The 25,022-nt window shown below is 45.1% G+C and overlaps 1 protein-coding gene across 1 annotated transcript in view; it reads left to right on the plus strand.

Annotated features, from left to right (window-relative positions):
- Positions 1 to 22,588, plus strand: part of CAMKK1 (calcium/calmodulin dependent protein kinase kinase 1) — a gene marked incomplete at both ends in the record, with an annotated part of 44,363 nt that extends 21,775 nt beyond the window's left edge. The window contains 9 exons of the mRNA XM_079545267.1: positions 62 to 150; positions 11,554 to 11,753; positions 12,528 to 12,581; positions 13,153 to 13,226; positions 16,885 to 16,972; positions 17,748 to 17,876; positions 18,272 to 18,375; positions 20,843 to 20,890; positions 22,516 to 22,588. Coding sequence (XP_079401393.1) covers positions 62 to 150; positions 11,554 to 11,753; positions 12,528 to 12,581; positions 13,153 to 13,226; positions 16,885 to 16,972; positions 17,748 to 17,876; positions 18,272 to 18,375; positions 20,843 to 20,890; positions 22,516 to 22,588 — 859 coding nt within the window. The remainder of the gene's footprint in view (positions 1 to 61; positions 151 to 11,553; positions 11,754 to 12,527; positions 12,582 to 13,152; positions 13,227 to 16,884; positions 16,973 to 17,747; positions 17,877 to 18,271; positions 18,376 to 20,842; positions 20,891 to 22,515) is intronic.
- Positions 22,589 to 25,022: the final 2,434 nt, after the last annotated feature.

The raw sequence follows: 25,022 nt of genomic DNA on the forward strand, positions 1-25,022 counted from the left end.
ACGAGTGCTGCTGCCATTTTGCAAAAAACTCAGGAACTCAGTTACTCCTTCTTCCTTACAGGGCTGTCATGGAGGTACCAAGCGATGAGCCATTCAGCGAGGATCAGGCCCGGCTCTACTTCCGAGACATTGTTTTGGGCATTGAGTACTGTGAGTACCACCAAAAGTGATGGCTGTTTTGCAGTGCATATCAGCCTCCTGTTCTGCTGGAGAGAAGCCTATCAACATCAGTAGGCTGTATCAGCTTAGCCAGCGAGATCCTCTCTAATTGCATGTGACAGGGTTTGCAGATGGTGGTCCTGCTCAACTCAGGTTTACCCAGGTTGCATAACAGATGCTGGAAGCAGGCATTCTGTGGAAGGGACATTAGGAAAACAGTGGCTAGCATTATGTCCTCTTTTTATCTTTTCAGAGAGTCTTTGAAAGCAATGGCAGAGCTAACAAAGAAGCATTTGTAATGATGTAGATGAGTCAGTAACTTCAGCTGAAACAGAGTGCTGTCTCCATCTTAGCAAGGCAAGCACTAGCCATGGGGACAGCAGCCTCTGAAAGTAGCTAGTTTGGTAGAGCTGGGCATTTATGGGTGCAGATACAAATCTTTACCACTAAGAGGTTGAGTCAGAGACCCTGGTGCTTTGATGTGGTGTAGCACTGCTTGCTGGCCTTACTCCCGGGCTGTTTCTGAACATACTATGCTGCACATTCCCACTCCTCTTGAGCCTCAGTACCAGCATTGTCCCCATGTCAGAAGGCACAACTTGGATCCTCTGTTGATCACTCATGCTAGCCTAAGACCTTCTCTCCCTTTTCTAACAGAAGGTCTCTGCCTTTCCTCTCACGGTTGCTCTTTGCACTGGATCTCTTTATGCCCCTAGTGCTGCCAGGGACCCATGTTGCACAGTATCATCTGAGAGATATAACCATAAGTCATCTGGTAACTGCTTGTGTACCAGCAGGTTGTCAGATGCTGGTGAGCAGCATTTGGCATTTTGATTCTGCTGTCCTTGTTGTAGGTGGCCTTCCTCAGTGGTTAGTGATCTTGTTATTAACTTCTGTCTCTGAACACTCGTGTGCTAAAGAATTGGCCATGATTGGATGGCTCAGTAAGGGGAGTAAGAGTCAACACAGCTTTTTCAGAGGGAATTCATGCCTCACTGATCTGATAGTGTTCCAGAGGAGTCAACAAAAATGTAGATAAGATGATCCTTTTGCTACAGCGTGCTTGGATTGTCAAACTGCTGTTGATTAGATTTGTTAACAGAAGCTCATAAAGAAAGTATTTTTGGTTGGCTGATCTCTTTTATATTAACAACTAGACATTGATCAGGAAAGTAGGAACACAGCTTTTACAGTGGAGAAAGGTCACTTGTGCTGTTAAACAGGAGTCCATCATGTGGCTGGGTTGTTTTATATATCCCTAAATGCCCAGAAATAGAATATATTGCAATATGAGAGGCTGGTGATGACAACTAGTTGTTCAAGAGTAGTCATCATTAGAACTGACTGGAAGGGAGATGGCGTGATAGTGAGTGATGGTATGATAGAAAGGCAGATAAAAATCCTTGTTGCCAAATACAGATATTTTATGAGGGGGAGAAACAGCACTAAAAATATGTGCATCGTGACAGGCTCTAAATGAGCTGTTCTCACTCAGTTCTCGTTCTGGATAGTTTTCTGGTAAATGCCATTGCCTAGAGATAGTCAACAAAGTTAACAGGATTTAGTGAATTACTGGGAATGGAATAAAGAATAAAGTAGAAAATATCATTATGCAATTGTTTGGATCTGTAAGAGCTCTTAGATACCAGAGAATAATATCTTGAATGCTGTATGCAGTTCTGCACTGCGGTTCTGCACTGTCTCAGAAACCACTCTCTAGAAACCACCCTAAAAAAGGTGATCAGAAGGATCCTGTACAGAGAGATGAAATAAAGCACTTCAGTTTTGAAAATTACCATGGGATATGGCAGAGACTATCCTGTGTGTCTGAGAAGAGGTGAACAGAAAGAACTGAGGAGTAGCAAACAAAATAATCAAGTGGCAAGTTTTAAAAAGAAGGAAGGTAATTAACTGTGACATTAATTGCTGAAAGAGATGGCAAGTACTTGAAGTTAATGGACTCAGAAAGGACTTGACAAATTTGTAGCAGAAAGGAGTATCAAGGGCTGTTATATATGAGAATGCAGGCAGTTTGTCTTTGGGAGTGTCTGTGCTGTATGTTTTGCATCTGTCTGCCTAATGCTTTTCTCCAAGCTATTGACCCTGACAGGAGATGGGCTCCTGGAGAGGGTGGGCCTCTGGTACATCCTTTGCTCTCCTCCAGCAGCTTATCTGTGTGGTCCTTCAAGTTTTTGTTGTACTCACCTGACAACAGAGGTAACTGTTGTGCCCAGTCCTGTGAGATCAATCTAAGTTAGCTTGAGATCTCTCAGATGTGGTACCTTAAAACTCTGGCTTATCTTGACAGTATGGGCATGTAGTTTCAGTGGCAAATCTGAAGGCAGAGCAGCGAGCAGGGAGGGGCAAACACATTTGATCAAGTGTTTGTCAGCCATGGCAAGTGAGCATTGTGCAAAGTAAGAAGCATCAGATATTTGCAAAACAGAGAGCTGTGTCACATCCCTGTGTCATTTGAGGTGATATTTTCCCAGCTGTTACAACATCAGGAAGAAAATAGGAAGGAATTGTTTCAACTGTACTTTCGAAGGTGCAACACGTAGCTGTGTCAAGCATGAAAAGAATATTTCATGCTGCTGTAGTGCCTTGAGCCACATCTGCTTTCATTTCACTCAATCTCAAGTGGCCCCTGCAAGCTCAGCACTCCTGAGGGTCAGGGTGAGCCCCTCCCTATCCTAAAGCTTTCATTGAAGGTGTATCACCAGGTTTCAAATGGAGACCAGTTCTTGCAGAGAGCTGTTTTCTGATGAGTGTTGATAGCCCTTGCCAAGGCAGAGCAATGTGGTTTGCAGTGTCCTGGTCCATCTTCACTGAAATACAGTGGCACCTCATTTTGTTTATCTAACATCAATGGGAACAGTAGCAGCTGGTGGGAAATGAAATCATTGTTTGCTCTTTTGTGACAGTCCAGAGAATTCCATGCTAGAAGCTAAAAAAGCAGTCAGCTGAAAGGTATTTATGAATGGGGATGGGAAGCTTAAGGCTGCTGTTCAGTAGAGTCTGAAGGGCAAAGACTGCAGCTTTTTATATTCTCATCAGTATTCACACAATTGCAGAGCCTGCATGCCTCAGCTGGGAGATGCAGGCTCTGCTGTGCTGGATGCTGCTGGCACTTGCAGTAGGTAACAGCTCTTGCTTAGAAGAAAGTTTAGCTTAGAAGACAGTAAAAAGAAAAAAAAAAAAAAAAAAAAGAAGTTCTTGTTGTCCTTGGCAAAGACAATGAAATGGGGCAATAAATTATAGGATGCCCAAGCACTCACAACAGCGGGAACAATAGGATGCTTTATTTTGGGTTATTGAGTAAGCACTTATTTTATTAGCAAATGAAAGTTAAAAATGGTGTTCTCTCAGAACTGCTGGGTAAATGCATGGCAATTATTATGTAATTACAGGGGGAAAGTGCACCATCTATGCACACTGAAGAAAAAGTGTTGCCAGGCAATCTAGAGATTGCAAGGTAATTTTAATGGAAGCATACATAATTGTTATGTAATTTGGGAGACTCAATAACCATGCAGCTGCTTGAAGCTCACAGTCATCACAGCAGCAAATGCATCATTGCTGGTTGAGTTCTATTAAATTAGAAGTTGCAAAGTGGATTCCTGTCAGAGCCTGCAAGGTGTTAATCCAGGTCCATGTGTGCACTCTGCAAACAGAGGTAGGCAGTGAAGTGGCTGCAGTAGCCAAACAGATGGGAGATGTGGGGTGACCTTTAAAATGATGGGCGATGGCAGGGGGTCCACAGGCACTGTGTGTCAGTGGGGGGATAAGCTGTGCTTGTTATTCACGATGCTTGCCTGCAAGGAGGACTGATCTGGAGAGAAGCGTTTGGAGGCAGAGTGTGGTAATACTACCAGTTCACCTGTTTCGGTTTTGTTTGTGTCTTAAGCCTAGGCTCTGTGTGAACTGCTTTGGGAGTCATTTAATCACACACACACTTTCATTCACGTCCTGTACTGAAATGGGCTCTGCAAAGGAAAGTGCTTTTCCTTTTGCTTGGAAGACTTCTCCACTACTACTCGTGTTGCTCTCATGAAGTGGGGAGGCAGTATGTTGTGAGTGCCACTGGAATGGTGATTTAAGAAGGTACTTAAACGTTTTGGGTAGAAAAGTTTTGCTGGATTATCCATGTCATTAACTGAAGCATGTGCTTACGTGCCTCCGAATTGGGGATATTTGCAATTACCTTCCTTTCTACTTGTAATCTGCCTCTAGTAGTGTTTATCTGGGGTTATTTAAATTTCAGTCTTCTTTCTGGTAAGCATTGCTTTCCCAGTGGCAGTCAGAAGAAATGGATGTGCTAGGAGGCAAATCACCAAAGGAATCAGCAGCCAAGCCAGGAACCCTAAAAACTGGAGGCTGAGTGGGGTGCTCCTCTGCAGGCCAAGCAGCTGCACAGAGTGAGCTGAGGTGCCAGCACTCAGGACAGGCAGATGTTGTAGCTGTGCTTTGAGGGTCAGTAACTCAGGCATTTTCTTAGCCAGAGGTGTTTTTTTTTTCTCTAATAGCCCCTGATATTTTTTTCCATTAATATGTTCAGTTCTTTTTTAAGCTTTTGTCAGTTTCCAGCATCTGTTACCTGTTTACATGGTGTGGGAAGCAGTTTCCATCTGTGTTTGAATCTGGTCCTGGAGGCTTCAGCTGACAGAAGGGGTGACCAGACACAATCATGCTCTGTCTGCGCTGCCCCTGCCTTTAAAGATGTCTGTTGCGTTGTACTTTAGGGCTGTCTGTTGGAGGCTGCGGAGTCCTTATCTGTGTCACTGTTGCAAAGTGTCCTTCCATCCCTTTGAGCATCTGTTAGAAAAAGCTAGGAATCGTGGAGTCCCCCAGGCCTAATTAATGACAGCACAACTGTATTTTGGAGATAGAAATGTGGCTGAAAATACTTACCGTGCTTCCTTCCCCCAGGAAAACATACAGGTTTTCTGGACAAAGCCAGGTGTTCTGCTGTGCCTTACTTACTGTTTTGCTCTGATACCTTGCTTGTGGCGATAATACAGGTTTGGTTTCATGACACTGTTCAAGTTTCCTTCTGCACTGACTGAGAGGTAACTGATAGTTTGTAATTGCACAGTTAATGGCTTTGCTGAGTGATGGTGCGTTTGGCATGGTGCTATTTCACTTTGGCAGATGAACAGTGGAAATCAGTATCGGGTGAAGGGAGGGTTTTCTTCCATTGTTGTTGGTAAGGAATGTTTTGCTTGTGACCTGACAATTGGTTCAGTACAATGAACAGATACCTGAAACTCTCCCCCAGTGGTGGAAGCTGCAGGAGAGGTGTGAGGAAGTCTAACACACAAAAAAAACAGGAAGGATTTGCCAGGCAGGTATCCAGTTAGGATTGGAACACAAGTGGCTTTGTTTAGTAAGAGCTTAAGTGGTTTTGTTTAGTAATAGATTAAATAAGGTGTAAGAGTAAGCCAAGTGAAAGGCCTGTCTGAGCAGGTAGCTTAGCTCTGACAGTAGCCAGGAGCAGACACTTAGCACATGAGCTTGACCCAGGAGAAAACCTTGCTGACATGTACAGTCTGGATGAAAGACAGAGGCCATCCCTTCTGCTATGCACCTGCAAACTTGGTATCCCTTCTGGCTCATGAGAAGCGGAAAGAACTGTTGTCAGTGTGACTGAAAGGAAAAAGAAACACTTTTTTTCCTACATTCTCTGTAGAAAATGCATGATTTCCCTATTGCAGTTTTTTAGGGAAGCTAAAGGGTAGCAGTTCTGGTTCCCTGCGCAGAGGAATGCTGATCTCATCTGTATGAACTGTTGAGCCCAAAGGAAAGTTGTGATGCACTGCTAAAGGCATTGGGAAGTTACCTTTACAGAATCAGTTCTGTACCTGTACAAGTGCCTGTGGAGCATGGAGTCCCAGTGTGCTAAGCCTGGAGCAGTAACAGTACCTGATATGCTGATCAAAGGCTGGCTTTCCTGAGATAAGACTTAATCTATTCGATCATCAGTATGTGAGTATAGTCTCCATATCTTAAAAGATAAGCAAATAAATCAACAAAGTCAACAGAGGCTTGTCTCTTCTTAAGAATATTGACTGTGATGTAAGCCAGAGCTGGAGTCTGTCAAGTGCCAGTGGCATAGATGGCTTTGGGCTCTTCTGGCTCATGGCAGATGTGGTTTCCTCAGGCCTCATGTTGACACGATGCAGCAGGACTTGAACACAAGTCCATGGTGGAGATTGAAGGAACTCCCAGCCTGTTGTGTGCTCTCTTGTGGCTTTCTTTAATGTAGTTGTGTGTATTGCAGATAAATGAACAGAGAGTACTGTATGTAAGAGTAATTATCTGATGGAGTAGATCAGAGAGATGCATAAGAGCCTTTTATGAAAGATCAAGCAGTTTGATTTTTGTTTTATTTGAGGAGTTATGCAAGCAGTTGTTCTGGAGGCAATAAGCAGCCCTAAGCACAGGCTCTGCAGGTCATTTTAGCAGAACTCTATGTATCCCATTCCCAACTTTGCCGGTGGTCCCTTGAATGTTGCCACATGTGTAGCCACAGCAGGAAGCTGTTCTGTCTGTGACTGCTGTGCTCATGTGGTTTGGATGGCAGGTGTAGAAGGCAGACTTGGGCCTGAGTTATTCTGTAACATGGCTGTCCTGGCTAAAAAGGTTGAGCATCTCTACCACAAACCAGTAAGGAAGCTGGACTCCCATCTCTTCACCAGGCTCTTCTGAAAGGGCTTGTCCAGCTGCATATTCCAGCGGATGAGGTTTGTTGGATCAGTAGAAGAACAGTGTCAAGCTAGTGAATAGAGCTGGGAAAATCAGCCTGGGATCCTTACCCCAGCCACTGAACCGTACCCCCTGAAATGAGCTAAGGATGGGAGGTGATTCTGTTGTACAGTGCACTGCATCCATTTCCTCTGGCTCATTCTGAGTGCGCAGCAGATCAGTGGGGAGGCTTGCTTCAAAGAGCAGCCTCTCTTTTAAGCTCTGGATGGTGGTGCAGCAGCTTCCTTGGGAGAGTGTTAAATCATTTCTTTGCTACAGGGGTAATGTGAAAGTAATACTAAACAGACTCTGCAGTAGCACCATATGGATTGCTTTTGCCCTTGAATGGAAATGGGACTCTGTTTTTAATCAAGTATGATTCAACATCAGCCTGAGTAAATAGCAGGATGTGTTAGTGCATTGTGAAAATTTTATACATGCAGCTTTTAAATGGGCTTTTAGCAAGTTGGTATTAATCTGCTGGAGCTCTGAGGTTTCCAGAAGGCTATGCAGTAAAAGGCACCCTTTTTTTAAAAAGGGCTAGGGAACAATCTCTCATTTTTCTTTTCCTAGCGCTGCTCTCAGTTCCTTCTTGGTCTTCACTGGCTGTTAACATAGGTAGACATTTCCCAGGCACTTGTTTCTGAATGAAGAGGAAAGCCTACTTAGACCCCGAATAACCCGTGGTATCTGAGTTGAGGAGCATTTTTGAAATGGCAGCATAGTTGCATGCTGTGGGGAAAAAAAAGCTGGTTTGTTCAACTGAAGACAGCAAAGGGTCTGAACAGAAATAAGTGATTTGCTCAGCAGGGCTTTGCTAACAGGCGGTGGTGGAGCAGAGTGGCAGAGTGGCAGAGCTGCAGGAGGCCTGTGGAGGGCCCAGGCAGGGTCGTGTGCTGCTCACACAGAGAGGAGCCAGCTGGCCTAGTAGCAGAGATCCTCACCCAAATCTGCCCCTTTCTCCAGCCCCGTCCACTGCAGTGCCCTGCCTGATCATTGCTTTTCAGTGCAGCACTAACCCACACAGCGCAGGTTGCAGTTGCAATGCTCCCAGACCCACAGCTTCCTGAGAGGCAAGGGTACAGTTGAGTGGTGAGAGCTCCCTGGGTACAACGTGCTTGTTATTGCACTGATGACACTTGTAGGATTGGCTTCCTGCAAGATTTTTTTTGTTGTTTGTCAAGTCATTTGGCTCTGATGTTCAGAGGCAATGCAAGCCTGTGCTTTCCTTTAACACCCTTCCAACAACACCCACTGGCTTTTCATGGAGATGATGTTCAGTGTGTACCAAAACATTGTCCTAACTGGACATGTTTTGTAAGCTGGAAGTACAAATTCATCCCCTGGGGAGTCAGCACCTGGACTGTTTTGAAGGCTTGGAGTGACCTGGATGGCAGAAGACAACCAGGATTTCACCGAGTCCAATTTTGGATGTGCCTGGCCAGGCTTTCAGACACAGGTTGTGATGGAAAATGCAGTGCGTGCACCCTTACTTTTCATGCCTGCTCTAATCATTGGGCATCTGTGAGGTTCAGCAAACAGCTATTTCTAATGCATTTTGGGAACTATGCCTCTGAAATGTTCTACAAATTCATGGGATTGTTTGTTATTCAGATGCAGATTAGCCTGAAATACCATTACCTTTCCACGAAACTGAAGCATGTCTCTAATAAAACCAAATTTAATGGAGCTCTCCAGAATCAGACTTTCTCCTAAGGGCTCTGTGATATCTTACATTGTTTCATTTTCATTATGAATTGCTATCGATTTATTTTTTTTAATTAGTCCTGTCAAGAAAGAAAGTGCAGAGCATCTTGGAGCACAGAGGAGTTGTTATGGTGAGCTGCTGACCTACTCTTAAGAGCAAAATCATTTCCAGATAACAGCAACGAGGGAAACTATTTCATCAGTTTGTTGAAGCAGCTTCAGTTAAGCAATCTGCTTTGGCCAGCTCTGCTTCAGTTTTAACCCTGGGAAGGATACAGACAAATCCATATACGTGGGAATTGCTGTGTTTTGTGTGTTTCTTGCTCTCAGACACTTCAGAGTGATGAAATGTGTGAGTTAATTTGTGCTGATGGCTGCTTTTTACTCCCTTTTGACTGACTTTGGCTGTCACCTGCTTAGAGATGGCTCAGTGAGTTGTGTGTTCCTTGTGCTGTTGTCCCTTTTGTACAGTCATTAGCAATCTGGAGGGTATTGCTAGTGGTTGGCTTTTATTTCTGAGATGCTCAGCTCTCCCTTTAGAGTTCTACAAGGATAACACCATCTTTTCCTCTGCGTATTCTACTGGAAATGCAGATCACACTGGTTTAATACATACTTGTCCTACAAGACAGCCCTGTCCCCAGCCTCCTTTTGTGTTGCACTGCAGCGGTGCCTATGTCACTGCTGGAGCACCCCACTGCATGGCTGGCCAGCCTCCAGCCAGCCCTGCTGTAAAGCACCAAGGACTTTAAGAACTGCATTTCTTCAGAACAGAAAACTGATTTCAGGTTGCCTTCATCAGTTTAGTAGCTCTACACCAGATCATTTCTTGGCAGGCATGAACTAAAGCTCTTTGTGTTTGTAGCTGTGATGGAGCCTCAGTCGTTTGCACTGGTGCTTGGTGCATGATTTCTGTCCCATGTCCACTTCTCTTTATGGCTGTTGCCTTTCCACAAGGCAGCTAGACAGAAGACATGCTTTAAGGATAAGTTTTTCAAGCCAACTGGTGCAGAACTTTCATTGCTGTCACCTACACTGCACTGCAAAGCAGCATGGTGTGTGGGTTGGGCACTGCTCCCAGCACCACCATTCCTGACCTGGCCAGCCACATCCCCTCTGTGCTTGTTTCCTTCACATCTCAGTTTACTGCTATTTAAATTGTGTGCCAGGTTTGCCCCTGGCTGACGTTGCATTGCAATGCCCTGGGACATGTCAGTCTCACTTTTGAAAGCACAGCCTGTGCTTTGCTGCCCCAGAGGCACTTGTGCTGATTTTCTCCTCTGAGCGGTCTAGGTCATAGACTATCACTGTTCCTAATGCTCATGTCAAGAATGCATGTTCTGGTCTGTGAGGCACAAATATTCATTGACTCCAGTGTTGGACTACTTTTTGCAAAGGATGTTTTCTACTTCTTTGTTCATATTGCTGCATTGCTCAGACACACTGAGCACCAGGCTGCTGTGGGCACTTAACAAACAGAGCAACTGGCAAACAGACCTTCTACTTTCATTCAATTGCTCAAAGGCAGGGAATGTGTTTTATGAGATAAATAGTATGGGGAAAAAATAGTGAAGAGCCCAGAGTGCCTGCTTCCCTAGTGCAGACCCCTCTGTTCTCAGGCTTAGCTCTGGGGATGGTCTACATGTTTTTGTAGCCTGTATTTTTGTAGAGGTTTGGGGAATCTCAGCTCTGTAGGATAAGGCATATTGCTCAGCAGCCTGCACCCAGTCATGTGCGTGAAGGGCATCTAGTCATTTCCTGAAGGGAAACATCACTTCCCCTCTCCCCATTTTCCTTTTTTGCTCTACCTCCATTACCATAATGAAATGTCAGCTTGCCACCAGCTTTGCTGCATAGCAGATGTCTCCTCATAATTACTGTTGTCGCAGAGCTTTCAGTGTTAATCTGACTGTCTAGCCAGGCTGTTACAGCATTAACTGGCTCACATTGCAGCATGGCCACACAGTTGTTGCACATCTGGAAGAGGATGTAACCACCAGTGTTTTTAACTAATGCTCTCCATCAGGCTTTTGTCTGTTGTGTCTCCAGATCAGCTCTTAGGGGAATGGAGCATCTCACTTTACCTGTGGGTGTGTGTGCTGCTAATGAGTCAGCTGCCCACAGCGCGCTGCTTAACACAACGCCTCTGAAAGCTCTCCCACCCAGCCTCAGTGTGCTGCCCAGATGAGTTACATGGAAGTGATCCTAGATGTCTGCATGTGTTTGAGGCTCTCTTTCATGTGCCAAGGACAACATCAATCAGCATTGCTTTAACCTAAGGAGAGGTCCTTGCAGAAAAAAATATCTGCAAATGTGATTTCTCTTCCTCAGGCAAGGCCTGCTGGAAAGCTTTCTTGGGAAGAGTAGAACGGTTACGTGGAGGTTGTTCATTCTTGCTCCTAAAACACAAGCTGATTTGCTCTGTAGGGCAGGTTGCTTCTGTGGCAATGTGCTAAACAGGTTTGTAAACCAGGAAAGGATAAGATCAGTATTTTCCTCTCCCAATTGCATGTTTCCTATGAGATGTCAAAAGCAAATGTGAAAATGATAATTGAGGCTGGGGGAGCAGTGGGGTGCAGGGGTCCTGGGAAAGGCAGTAAGAACTGGAGCATTTCCACTTCTGTTCAATACAGTCTGCTGGATTTTCTACAGCTCTGCTTTTGGGGGCATTTCATGTTCTGAAAGCTGTTCTTTGATTTAAATTTTTTCCTCTGCGTTCCTAGGAGTCATTTTTCTACAGCTCCCTGCTGCTTCTTTCCTGAGCATCCAAAAAATTGCTTTATTGCAGCTGCAACATTACTTCGTAGATAGCTTGTAATGAAAGATTCCTGCTTTCAGAGCAGGATGTGTGAGTCTGCACCTCTATTTGCATCTTTGCAGAAAGGATTTTGTTTGGGTGGATCAGCTACCATGGCAAACCATATTCTTGTCTTCTTTTCTTAGTGCACTACCAGAAGATCATTCACCGGGATATCAAGCCTTCCAATTTGCTCTTAGGAGATGATGGACATGTTAAAATTGCTGATTTTGGAGTCAGTAATCAATTTGAAGGGAACGATGCCCAGCTTTCCAGCACAGCAGGAACACCAGCCTTCATGGCACCAGAGGCCATTTCAGACACGGGCAAAAGTTTCAGTGGAAAGGTAGGTCGCGGCTCACGGCCAGTGTGTGCTGGGATCTCACAGGCCCTGCACAAAGGGTAGCACCACACCTACATCCTTTGCATTTTGCTCTCTCTGGCATTATGGTGTAGATTGGCACAGTGGATTGTTTTCAATTAAAATCAAAGCTCTGATTTTGTGTTCAGGCAAAACTCATGTTGGTTGTTCTGTACAGCAGGTAGCTGGACTTTTTGTCAAGCCCCTGCCAAGACAAGGAGGCAGGTTAGAGTCCAATAGGGCCCTTTTCCTGCTTGGCAAGGAAGGACAAAAATCCCCATTTCCTTCCAAAGTAATCATGATTCACAGAAGGTTGCTGGGCACCAAAGTCGTATCTTTTTACTCTGAAAGTGAGGAATGTGGATGAATATTGTAATGCAGGTGTTAGAATAGGGTCTAGCTGTTGCTTTTAGTCTTTTTTTTTTTTTTCCTTTTAAACTTGGAAGAAGACTTGAAGTTCAGCTGTTCCTTGAGGTTCAGCCTGGAGCTGTCATCTTCTATAGGAAGAAAGGACTGCTCACTGGTCAGTGCCCTTCACAGCAAAGACAAGTGTGGTGATGTCTGAGCCAGCACAGTTCTCTTTCCCCATGAAGGCCATAAATGCCTTTGGGAGCCCAACTTCAGAGACACTCTGTGCAATAAAATTAAACATAAAATGTTAAATGTGTGCAAGTAATTCTGTGAGTCAGTGGGAAAATCCAGCTCATTTCTATCCTCTGTGTTGCATCTAATTTACTGCCTGCACTTGCTTTCTTTCAGGCACTTGATGTATGGGCCATGGGAATTACCCTGTACTGCTTTGTTTATGGGAAGGTAAGCTGGCTTTCAGATGCTGGAGCCCTGTATGAGAGTGTCTGCCTGCCTGTCTTTTCGCTCATTCCTTTCCAAATAAAGGCAAATGTTAGAAACAGAGGTCTTCTTTCCACACGCTTCTGTTTTCCCAAATCACCCTGCAGATGAGAAGGGACTTCAAGAGCTGACCCCTGTACTCAGAATGGAAAAACAGGTGTTTAAATAATAATACCTGACTCTAAATTATGCTTGCCACACAGGTCTTCAAGCAGTGAAGCAGGTCAGTCAGTATCAGTATTTCTGTGCTACAGATAGAAAAATGTAGCAGAGAAAAGGAGAATGGTCGCATAGGAGGCTGGATAGAGAGGGCTGTCACCGGCAAGTTCTGTATTTGTTTGGTCCCTCTGCTTTTCTTCTTTATATATTTACTTATTTTAAAGAAATGGCTTTATTTCGTGGAGGAGATTTTACTTCCATTTCCACATCAAATCCAGACAGTGCACACAGGAAGTTCACTTCTACTGAATGAATGGCAAACACCAAAGCGGTGCCAAGATCTTTGACAACTGGGAAATCTTTGTTTGTTTTACAGTGTCCTTTTATAGATGAATATATTCTGGGTCTTCATAACAAGATCAAGAGCAAGCCTGTGGAGTTCCCAGAAAAGTAAGTAAACTTTACTCAGCTACTGTAAAGTAAAGATCAGTCTTTGGCATTGCTTGCTGTGCAGTATAAGTGCTGGTGGATCACCATTGAGGGATGGACAGAAGCAGGTGAGGTTCTTTGCATTCTCCTGGGTCCTTCATATGAGTGTTGTGCCAGCATTGCTGTAAAAGCATTGCAGCTGCCTTTGCTGCTTATGTTTGTACATTGCAGATGAAAACTAAAGAGAATTGCTCTTGAGACTTTTGGTGGAAGTAGGGGGATTGAATTATGGGTCCACTGAGTTCTGCCTCAGCTTACTTGCTGGAAGCTGGGATTCATTGAAGTTTTGTACTTCTGCTATCTGGCTAATAGCTGGAAAGATTCAGTATGTTGGCTTTCTATAGTAATTTGTTAATTATGATAATACTCAGACCTTGGACTTGGTCTGAGTAAACACCCACAGCTTACACAGATCTACCTTGGAGCTGGGAAATGTCTCCTGAAGGGTACTTGTCCCACAACCTGCAGAGTCCCAAACCTGCCTTATCCAATGCAATCTAAGAAGATGTGGATTTGTCTTGTGTGCTGGCAAACTTGGGCTTATATACCACTCTTTTGGAGTCTCTCTTCTTGTTCCTAGTTACAAAAAGCATGATTTTTTTAGAAATAAAATTGATTCAAAACAAGGGTGAGGAGATCAAAAATCTATTGTAAAGTACATCTGTTATTAGAGAGGAAGGGAGAGATATTGCCAGACAACCCCAGATAATGTACAAATATCCACTGTTACATTATCTGTGATACACTCACTGAATTTTTAGACGTTCACAGTGAGGGGCTGGGCCACTGCTTCAGCAATCCCAGGCTTCCTTTTGAGTCTGGAAAGAGAAATGGGTACTTAGAATGTCCTATTTTAGACATCTGCTTTAGATAGGATGACTCATAACCCAGACTCCACTGGCTGTATTAATTACCTCTCCACTGACTGTGAAGCACAGCCGCTGCAGATAGCTCCGATGAAGCAATCTCTGCTTGGGCTGATGGAGCCACACTGAGGACTTTGTGGGGCTCATCTCTGCTCCTAAAGACCTAAGCACTTGTTTGGTGTCAAACACAGGCCCCGGTGGCCCTGGTCACTGGTATGGGTTAGTTCTGATGGTTGGTGAGATTTGGCACATAACAGGGCGTCAGGCACTGAGAGCACAAAGGCTGGCCGTTCACGCTACATTGCTGTGTTTCCACCTATTGTTCTGTAGCAGATGCAGGACTTGGTCTGTAACAGCACTGCAGCAACAAATAAAAATAAATAGTTTGTTTCTCTCTAGTCTCCTTTCTAGTCTCTCTGCTTGCTTAGGTTCTGGCAGAATGCCTGTCCTCTCAGCCATCATATATTTGGGTTAGCAGTCAGCTTACAAGTGACTGTTCCCATCTGTCTCTGCAGTAAGTTATTAACATTTAACGGGCTAACTGGGTTGTGCTAAGAACATTTTCTTCATTCAGACATTTCCTCCAGCAGTAATGCGGCTCTGCAGTTTATTTGGACTTCTCAGTCACCTGGTCTCTCGATCTAAGAAAAAGCTGTACCCCTCAGTAGGCTGTTGGATAAGTAGAGCTGCTGGGTGTTGACATCTGTCTAAACCGCATCTATCCATGAGATGAAATCAGTAACGAAGACGTACGTAAAGCTGGAATTCACTGGGCTGAGTCCACACTGACCTCCCACGGAATTAGCACCTCGTTACAGTTAGGAATATTTTGGTTTCAATTTATTTCACCATGGCTACAAAAGACGCATTCCTTTGTGCAGACATGGAAATTCATTGCCTGTTCCCTGACAACCTTTGATGAAGCGGACTGTACCCATGCCGTCCCTTCCCTTCCCTTAGAGATGCTAGGGTAAATATTTATCACTCCAGCGTTCTCGTTCATGTCGTTCAGTCCTTGGCGTGACATGAGATGAACGAGGTTAGCTGCAGCTTGCACCCTGGTGATCCTGGCGTGGCTAAAAAGCACACTGGAGGAGTTTCTGGTCAGGCACGTGCTAAGAGAGCCAGAAGCTCTGCGTAGCTCTTCCTGGTAAAGAGCTGAATTTCAGGACGATATCCCCTGACCTTGCTGCCTGCAGGCACCCTGTAAAGCGATGTATGGGATTGACAAATGCCTCAGCATCAAATGGGTGCTGAACTCTGTGATGCTTGGTGTTTTCCTGAAAGCTGTTACAGTGCTGTGACTATGAGAAATTGCAGATTGCACAGACTTTTCAAATGAAAAATGACATGGGCTACAAGATGAACCCTGGCAGAATAGAGAGAAGGGAAAACAGAGGCAGGGTAAGGCAGTCAGTTACCTAGTTATAACCCACTAGGAGCTTTGCAGTCTTATTTGCAGGGCTTTTCCTTATAGCATTCATCCTGTTGTGTAGAAATCAGTGTGGTGCCAGAAATGTTAGGTGGTTATTTAATCTATGTCTTGTATTTTAAGTTAACATGTTGCTAGTTTGGCACAGATCTGATGTAAAATATTTTACAAACACCACTGCACTTCTGTCTCAGAGCGGTCCTCCTTCAGGAGTCTGTTTATTTTGACCTGCTGAATGCTCTTTCACTCTCCATAGCTGCTCCTCTGTGTCTGGAGCTCATCTTAAGAACAGCACAGTTCTTCCCATTCCCACCTAAAACATCACCTGGAGTGCAGCCTTGGATGTGGGAAGTCTCTGAGAACTCCTCCTGCCATTCCCCATGCCTGGGCTATATTGCCTGTTCACTGTAGATACTTGATGTTCGCTCTAAATTGCGCTCACCTTCTGTCCCTTCCCACTGTGTTTTCTTGTGGTTGGTTGTGAAAGATCCCATAACCCAAATGCACGTAAAGTACTCATAAATTATTGAACAGCAGCTATGATTTCATCAGACTAAAATATCCCTTATTATGATTTGATCTTCATGCAGTTTTATGATAGTTTATTCCTTCCTCTTCTTGGGGAGGGTGCAGAGGAGGTGGGCGCAGTACCTGGTTCTCATCAGTGTTTTGAATCTGATGTTAGCACTGAGATCCAGCCCTGCTGGCAAGTGACGTTTTATGTTGCCAAATCCATCTCCATGCACGTACACACTTCATTGAAAGGCATTTGTGATACAGGTTTTCAAGAACCTAATGCAGTTGTGTCATATGAGGCATTTTATTTCAGTAGCACTTTCTGATTGTACAGATCAAGTGTGTTTTTAAAGATATGGCTTACATCATTAGCAACAGAAGTCATTGAAGTCTTCAGACTAGAGATGGGAGGGCCAGCAGGACCGAGGGCTTAATGAGAATAGAGTGGCTTCTGGGTTCAGGCAGTCTTATCATTTAGTCTTAGAAACAGTGCTGAGAAGTCAGATGTATTTCCATCTCTTAGTCACATCTGTTCCTTTCCTCCTTTCAGTATCCTGGGACTGAGCTGTACAGGTAAGAAATGCACAGCTGTGTTAGTTGGCAGAAGAGTGTAACTAAATATCTTAGCAGTGGCCATCATGTCTGAGAAGGAACCAAGAAAACTAAATCTTCCTTTTTCTAGCTGGTTTGCAGAGAAAATACCTTTCGAGCAGCTTTTCTAACAAGTAACTGCAGGAGGGACTATGTGTGCCTTGGGCACTGGCAGTTCTCTTGTTAACTGTATGCTGCTGTTTTCTTTACTCAGATTACAGATAAGTGACGAGCTCAAGGAGCTGATCTTACGCATGCTTGATAAAAATCCAGAAACAAGGATAACAGTCCCTGAAATTAAGGTAAATTGAGCATTGATACTGCAGTCTTTTGTCTCAACTGATTTTTTTGATACCTCCTAATGGGGCAGAGCTGTTCCCAATATTTGTTTTGTGAGCTTTTTCTGGCAAACTGACACAGAAAGGGAGAGTGCTCATTTTGCAGTGTTCTATTGCTGCTGCTTGCTTGGGGAATATTGACAAAAGCTCTCTTGTTTACTTATTTAAATTAAAATTACTCAAAATCTGGCTGATTCAGTGAATCCCCAGTAGAATCAACATTGTCGTGGGAACTGTGAGCTGCAGAGGCCATACTGTGAATGCTAGACCTGTGTTACAGGGGCTGGCAATGCCTTCCTTGTCTAGTACTTGTGTGGTGATGGTCTCAAGGCATCACGTTTGCTTCTATCAGTATTACTTGGGGGATGCCTATTAACACAGAGAACAAATAGTCCTGACAGAGCACAGTGCTTTGCAGAGTTTGCTTTCATTCTGTTTTTAGCACGTGCTTTCTGTCCTCCTTTCACCTCTCACTGAAGCCTTGAATCAGCAATATTTCTCAGGGACACATTAGCATCCCTTAGAGGGCACACTACTATTCTCTGCTTTGTTTCAGGCCAACACCAACACGTTTTCTGCTAAAGCTGATGATAGGAAGGTTGAACTTTGAGAAGAAAAGTGACATCCCTTCCCTCCGTGCCCAGGAAGCCACAGCCAATGATAGTGGGAAGTGCTTTGGAGTTGCATTCATTGATTTTGAGTGGCAGACTTTGAGCAGTCTGTGTTCCTCCCCATGTAGGTACATCCATGGCTAACCAAGGGTGGTGAGGAGCCTCTGCCCCTGGAAGAGGAGCACTGTACTGTGGTGGAGGTCACAGAGGAGGAAGTGAAGAACTCAGTGAAGACCATCCCAAGTTTGCCTGCTGTGGTATGTATAAACCAGAGCAGTTCATTTGAATGAGCCAAGAGCATGACACTTTGAAGCTCTCAACTGGTAAAGCAGGTTTAGAGGGTACATGTGTGCTCCTGGCCCAGGAGAGCTCTGGGGCTGCCTTCTTGCTTATGAGCAATAGGCAGCGGTCAGCTGCACAAAGATGTGCTTTGACTCTTGCCAGCAATGGTCTGTGTCCAGGAATCTGAGCTCACTGCCTAAGCAAATGATGCTGAGACTGCTTGGAAGTGGCTGTTTCGTGGGTTTTTCTGGTACGTGCTCTAGATGTAATGCTGTTAAATGTCTGCTGAATTATTAAAGAAGCTGTTGTTTGACTCTTTTCAACTAACTTCAGGGGGATGTTCTCAGCAGTCTGTTTTTCTTCCTCAAAGATCCTAGTGAAGGCCATGCTAAGAAAACGCTCCTTTGGAAATCCATTTGAAGTTCAGACCAGGCGGGAGGAGAGGTCCATGTCTGCTCCAGGGAACCTGCTGATGTATGTATATGCAGCCTTGCCTGGCTCTGCCGTGTGTGCAGTGTAAAAGTGCACAGAAGAGACAAGGGAAGCCATTTACAAATATTTTCCCTATCATTTAAGGACAAAACTCACTTTTGCCTAAAATATTGAGGCTGAATTCTGCTTCAAGTCTTCCAGGGTTAAAATACAATGCAGTAAAACAAGCTTGAAGGCTCCTTATAGATGGAGTTATTTCTCTAAGGTGGTTTTGGCCTAAACACACTTAAGGTACTAAGCTTGGCCTGGTTTTTAAGCTGTTAGTTAGTATGCTGTGATCAAAGATCCACTTGAGATAGGTGGACAAAAATAAGGGTATCTATTGGGTGCTTTAATCTTTCCTTTTCCTGGATAATAAAAAGGTATCAGATGAACAGCTTTTGAGTTTTATAAGCTAGAAATGAAATGATGTGGTTTGTCTGGTGTCCAAGTCTGGGTGTCTGAACTGGCAGGCACCATGAAGTTGTATAGGCAGAGAGCAGAGAACACTTGGACATGACTTCTTCACTTGAGAAGAAAAAGGAGCCAGCTGAATGCCTCACTCTTTGGTATTCAGAGGAGGAAACAGTTAATCTTTTAGATGAATTTTCCCTGATTTCTTCTTGATCTCCTTATACGTGTAAACAGCAAGCTAGGCTCTGGTTTTGGAAACGTTATGTGCAGAAATTGTATGGGCAGAAGTCTTTGTAATATGAGGAGGTCTTTTGTGTTTGCAGTAGCTTTTGTTTCTTTAGAGGATGCCAGTAAGGCATTAGTGATCTGAAGGAATTTTTAAATTAGTACTGGCAGGGGAAAGGCTACTTTAGCTCTGCTTAGACCTGGAAGACTCAGTCCTCTCCACACTTCTGTGTATTACTTTGTTTAATAGCACAGAAAAGTAAAAAAGGCAGCTGTTGGAATGGCAGGCACATTCACCAGGGAGTCAGAGGGGAATTAAAATGAAAAAACTCTTTTGCAACGCCTGCCTCACCCATGCACACCTACAAGCTGTGTGTGAGAGCTGCCGTCTGCCACTTCAACCCCTTGGGTCACTGGGGCTGAGTGTCCTGGCAGCACAGGCACGAGGCAGGCAGTCACCTCTGGCTCTGCCTTTCGTACAGAACCCCCCAGAAGTTGCAGTGGTTCATCAAGCCTTGCAGATCCTGCAGACCATGGCCAGGTTCAGCCCTGTTGTTTTATAGTATCTGCAAAGACACACTGATCACTACTTAATTTTTCCAGTTGCAGTATACAGAGGCTTATTTTTTTTAAGCCAGCTGTTCATTGTTCAAAGCTAAGTTCTGGGTTTCTGTTCGTATTTGCCATATTTCTTCTGCTTGCTCTAGATTTCTCCTAATTGAGTCAGCACTGGTTTCACTACATTTTATTATGCTCATTTATTGCAACTACTACCTATCAAATTAATTGCTGTGTTTTGACAGACCCAATTTACTTTCCCATTATGGCTGCTACTGCTATTGATGACACGTGGCTGTATGGGGAATCAGTCTCTATTTAGGCAGCCTGCCCTGCTCTGAGAGAGCTGTCACTGTCCTTAGGGCCTTTCTGTGCATGTAGGGTGGAACTGAGCAAGCTGGGAGGGAAATGTGGCTGACAGCTGAGCCAAGTCTCACACCAGGAATAGCTTCTCCCAAAGTGGCACAGAGGTACCTGCTCTGTGAGGGCCTTGTGCTGAGAAAGTCCTGGGGCTTGCTGCTATGGGGCTGCTCAGAAATACACTGCAGAGATCACTAAGGCCAGCTATGTTTTCAGCATCATCTTTAACAAGGTAACAGTTACAGGCTGGGTTTGCCTGGCATTTCTACTTAAAATACTGCCTTGGTCTCTGCTGGTGTTCAGCATCAGTTTCTTCAGTCAGGAAGATTTCGGATAGGTAGCGTAGATTCTGTCAGAACAGAGCCAAACCCAACCAATAGCCATTTTAATTCTCATTCTAAAGAGAGTTGTTTGTCTCGTGGAAGAGCTGTGTCCCACGGTGCAGGTAGGTGTTCTCACAATCTGACTAAATCACCAAATGTGGCGTGGGATTTTCTTCTGACAAAGACTCACCATCAGGAGGATCCTGTACTGACAGACCCCGTGCTCACGTGCCTCTGCCTGATAGCATCAGCCATGGTACATGCTGCTAACTCTGTGACCATGGCAGGACATTAACCCTCCCACTCAAAATGCCAAATAGAGAGGCCCAGGTAAGTGCTTATGGCTGTCAGCAGTGTGCTGGAAGCAGCCAGGGGCTTTTGGCAGAGGTAGGAGCTGAAGTGGATTTGTGTCAGTGCTAGCAGTGCTCATCCTCATCTCTCCTTTGGGCTGCAAGTAGGCTTAACTGATGCTCTGTCCACCATTTCATTCTGCTTGCTAGGCTTGTTAGGTGCAGAAATACAAGCTTGTTTGCCTGCTGTCACTGTCTTCATGATCACTTTCTTCCTTTGTCTCGTTGTTTTGCTCTCAGGGACAGATTCCTCTTAAACACATCTATATATTTGCATCCATCTTTAAGGTAATTTGGTGTTTATATTTCCCCCAGGTGCTGTAGAAATGTCTCCCCCCTCAGCCTGTGTGACTTGTGCAGTAGTGACAGCATTCTGCTCCATCCTCCCTTCCTATAGGAGCAATTTTACTGCAGTAATTCTCTGTATGTGTGACACTAATGTTTATATATACTTTTCCATTGCTACTATTCATCATTCTTTTGTGTTTCCTTCTGAGAGGAAGGGATGAAAGAAGCCTTGCTCGTGAGGCATGGTCTTTTTTCATTCAAGACTTGTTTCAGAAGTGAAGGCACAGCACAGCTGTGGTCCTTTGCATCTGACATGGCTTGAAGAAGCAGCCTCCAGCTAGAGGAACCTAAAATGTCCTGAGGAGCTGGTCAGGCCCAGAAGGAAGTCCACAGCTGCTGTACCTCAGTTAACCTAAGGTTCACACACAGCCTCCCTCGGGTCAGCAGCGGTGCTTGCGGTTCATAGAAAACCACTTCCAAGTGATGGAAGGGGCCCTCTTTTGCTTATGGTTTTCTGTAAACAAGCAGAAATCCAAACTTCCCTGCATCTCTTCTCCCTCACAGCTTGCCTGTGTTCTTGGAAGAGAGGAATAGGACATCAGCAGCCCAAATGAGGGCAGAACTTTGGTGTTTAACAGTTGACTCAGTGGGCGCTGGGAAGGGGTGTGAAGCATTTCCCAGGAGTGTGCATGCTCTCATTCAGCTCCCTGCAGGTTTTCCCACTCCTTCGCTGTTCCGTACCGCAGATGTTTAGGCTGCAGGTGCTGTGAGGCTCTTGATGGACACACAAGCCCATATAAATACTAAGAGGCTGTGATATTTTTGTGGTTGCTCTGGTTAACAGCAGTGCAATCTGGATAATAGTACAGTTTGGGCTTTACTTACACATGGTTTAAGAATGCAGCAGGAATAGTCTTATTTCTTTAAAAGAGACATTTAGTGGAGACTCACGTTCAGCCTCAGGCCTCACACATGAGCCCTGGCTCCCATGCAGAGCATGAACACCTCGATCTCTGCTGCCATGCATACAGACTGAGTTTAGTGAACATTCATAGCACTGTGCAGACATCGTGTCAGCTTGTTTTGTGCTGCACCCCTCCTAAGGCAAAAGCTGCTTGGGGTGGCAGTGAGCATTGGGTGCAGGGCAGGCAGGGAGCCGTGCTGTGCTGAGCAGGGAGCTCAGGGTGGTGCAGTGTTTAAGGAGGGGGACGATAAGCAGTGAAGAAGGGGCTGCTTTTGGACTCCTTGTAAACAGTCCATGCTCAGAGTTCAGGGTCAGGTTTGTCACGGGCTGTCACAGATGCAGAATGTTGATGATTTCTTTGTTTGTTTTTATTTTGGAGGGTGAAGCTGAGTGGGCAGCACTGAAAAATATTGCAGGGCTATCCAGCAAATTGTAAAACTGCAATGTCACATAGCACTGCAGTGCACTGAGCTGGGATATCCCTAGCCTGTCTACATGGTACCAGCACAGCAGGCTGGTTTGTTGCTATTCCCTCTTACTATTAACACTATTGACCCGGGTTGCCTGTTGGAAAAAACACAGCTTGCTTGATTTTTTATTTTATTTTATTTTTTTTTGCATACTTACCTCTAATCTCTCTGTTTCTGTGCTGTTCATGTAGAAAACAAGGGAGCAGAGAAGGAGGCAGGGACTCAGAGCTGCCTGATGTGTGTGAAGATGAAGCTACATCCTGAAGCCACGTGGCTGTTGCAGGCTGGTTGCTCACGTGCTGCTGCTGCTGTACCCATCGTGGTGTTTGGCACACATCTGCTCACATCGCAAAGTCCAGGGCCTGCAAAGCAAAAAGCAAAACGGACCAACCTAGCAAACTGAAAAGGAGGAAAAGAGCAGCAATAAAGAAACGAGCGAGCCCCAGCTGGCAGAGGGCTGGCTTGGCCTCTTGGGCAGCTGTGTTCCTCATGCGAGGTGTCCGTGTGCTCCTGTGTGTGCCTTGCTCTCCACTTGTGCTTCACGTGTGAGCTTTGTAGTTGGGTGTCTTGACCGATGAATGTTTTTCTTTGCAATGCAACAAACCAAACGTTGTCTCGTGGGTCGTTCACCCTGGAGACCTTTTTCTTGCTTTTTTTTTCATCCTCTGTTTCAAAGATCAGGAAAGAAAACCGACATCAAAGCGAGGTCTTATATCAGAGAGCAACTCTTAATGCGCTCATAAAGCATTCTGTGTACCAGGACACAGTCCTGTTCAGTTGGTGATAACATTTCTATGGATAGCAGTTACAGAAGGCCGAGATCTTCCTTTTGGTGTTTACGCTGTCACTCTCTATGCCTTTTTTTCCCTCCTCCTCTTAACCCTTAGTGTAAACCCTGCCAGCATTGATAGCTTTATTCATGGCAGTGTTGTAAACTATAACAACTACATGATATTTCCTGTATGTGCAATGAGCCTTTGGATGCCACAGGGCTGAACCACCAGGACACACCGTTACACGTGAAGGCTTAGTGCACAGGAGACATCTGCTGATGAACTCTTCCCAAGGAGCTGTGATTTCATTCCATCACCTGCTCCCAGTCCCGTGCACGTGGGTGTCGTTATGAAGTCTAAAAAGAAGTGACAGGTTTGGCATTTATCTCATTTAAGGTGATGTCCTTTCACACACATCTCTTAGCTCCTTTAAAATGTGTGCCTGATGCTTTTCAACTCCGATTTCCTGGTAAATGGCCCAAAATGGGAGAGCTCTTGAGGATGGGAAACATTTTGGAAGGGTTTTAAAGCTAAGGAAGGTTACAGAACACAAATGGGATAAAAATGAAAACTTGATCTGTTGTTGCTTAAGACCATAGTTTTTAATTTTAAAGACTGTAATTTTATGCACGTGCTGATGCTGCTGATGGCAATCCATAGATTGCTTCCAAACTTGGGATTAGAAGCTTCATCTCTACGTTTGGCAACAGGTGAGAATCTGCACTCAAGGAGCAGATGCAGTCCTTTCGTCGGCTGCTGCCTGCACAGGCTGTGTGTAATCAGGAATTTCGCTCTTGCACGCCGAGAGTAAAAGCCAGTGACATCAATCCATCACAATGCACGCCGGTGTTTTCCTTTGAGCTTTAGGGGGTCTAAGCATGCCTCCAGAAAGTCGATGGACTGAATTCTTGTACTTAAAGGACACGATTCAATTTGGTTCCTTACTGACTTTTTTAGGTTAACCATGAGGGCTTGGGGCTTGAGTCCCTCTGATTCTTTTGTGCCAGGGGATATGCATACAAGGATTATTAATAGCAACTGGTATACTAATTTTCCCATTCTGTTCACTGTAGATTAGTTTGGTTCCTAACGATTTTGTAGCTTGGCTTTGCTTCCAGTGCCTTCTGCTTGCCAGCCCCTGCCTGCCACCTCTTCACCCTCCCCTCCGCTCGTCTCCAGCTGCCTTGCAGTGCTGGTGGGAAGCCCAGAGGCAGTCTGCAGCCTGGGCTGTGCCCCGCGTCCTGCCTGTAAATACTGGCCAAGGCTCGTGGCTTGGGGTGTATTCTTGGAGTTAAGGTATTTTGTCAAGGAGACCTTCCTTTTTTAAATCGGGGAGCAGGATTATATCCTGTAAATGTTAACTGCTCTAGGGCTGTACTCTGCATTGCACACAGGTGTTCTACCAAGCCTGCATTTGTCCCTCTGCATGCATCTGCAGTGCACTCAGCATCCCCCAAGGGCTGTGACTGTGCTTCAGCCTAGCACTGTGATCCATCCCTGCGCAATGGAGCACTTGAACGTGTGCCAGAGCCATGTTGACTCATGGTGAAGATTTAAACGCTGCAAAAGGGAAGGAAAACCAAGGTGGAACCTTCGCGAGTCCGAGAGCACGCTGGGGCTCTGCAAACGCAGAAGGACGTGTTGGGACAAACTGCACGGAGGGGTGGTTGTGCATGGAATGCCTGCACACAACTGGCCACATTTGGGGCAAATGAGTCTTCAGTGGGTCAGACTATGAGGGCACCGTCATCAGGTCCTGCTGAGCAGCCCCAGGAGAAAGGCAGCAGCAGTGGGCAGAAAGAAGTCCCTAAGGCTGACCACAAAGGCAGGGGGATAAGGAGAGTGGGAGAACAGAGCAGCTGTAATCCTTGTAAGCGTGGGTCTGCTGAGGTCTGAGCAACGCTTGGGTGGTGCTCACAGAGCTG

The sequence above is a fragment of the Tetrao urogallus genome (assembly GCF_951394365.1).
Source record: "Tetrao urogallus genome assembly, chromosome: 20".
In the NCBI taxonomy this organism is placed as follows: domain Eukaryota; kingdom Metazoa; phylum Chordata; class Aves; order Galliformes; family Phasianidae; genus Tetrao; species Tetrao urogallus.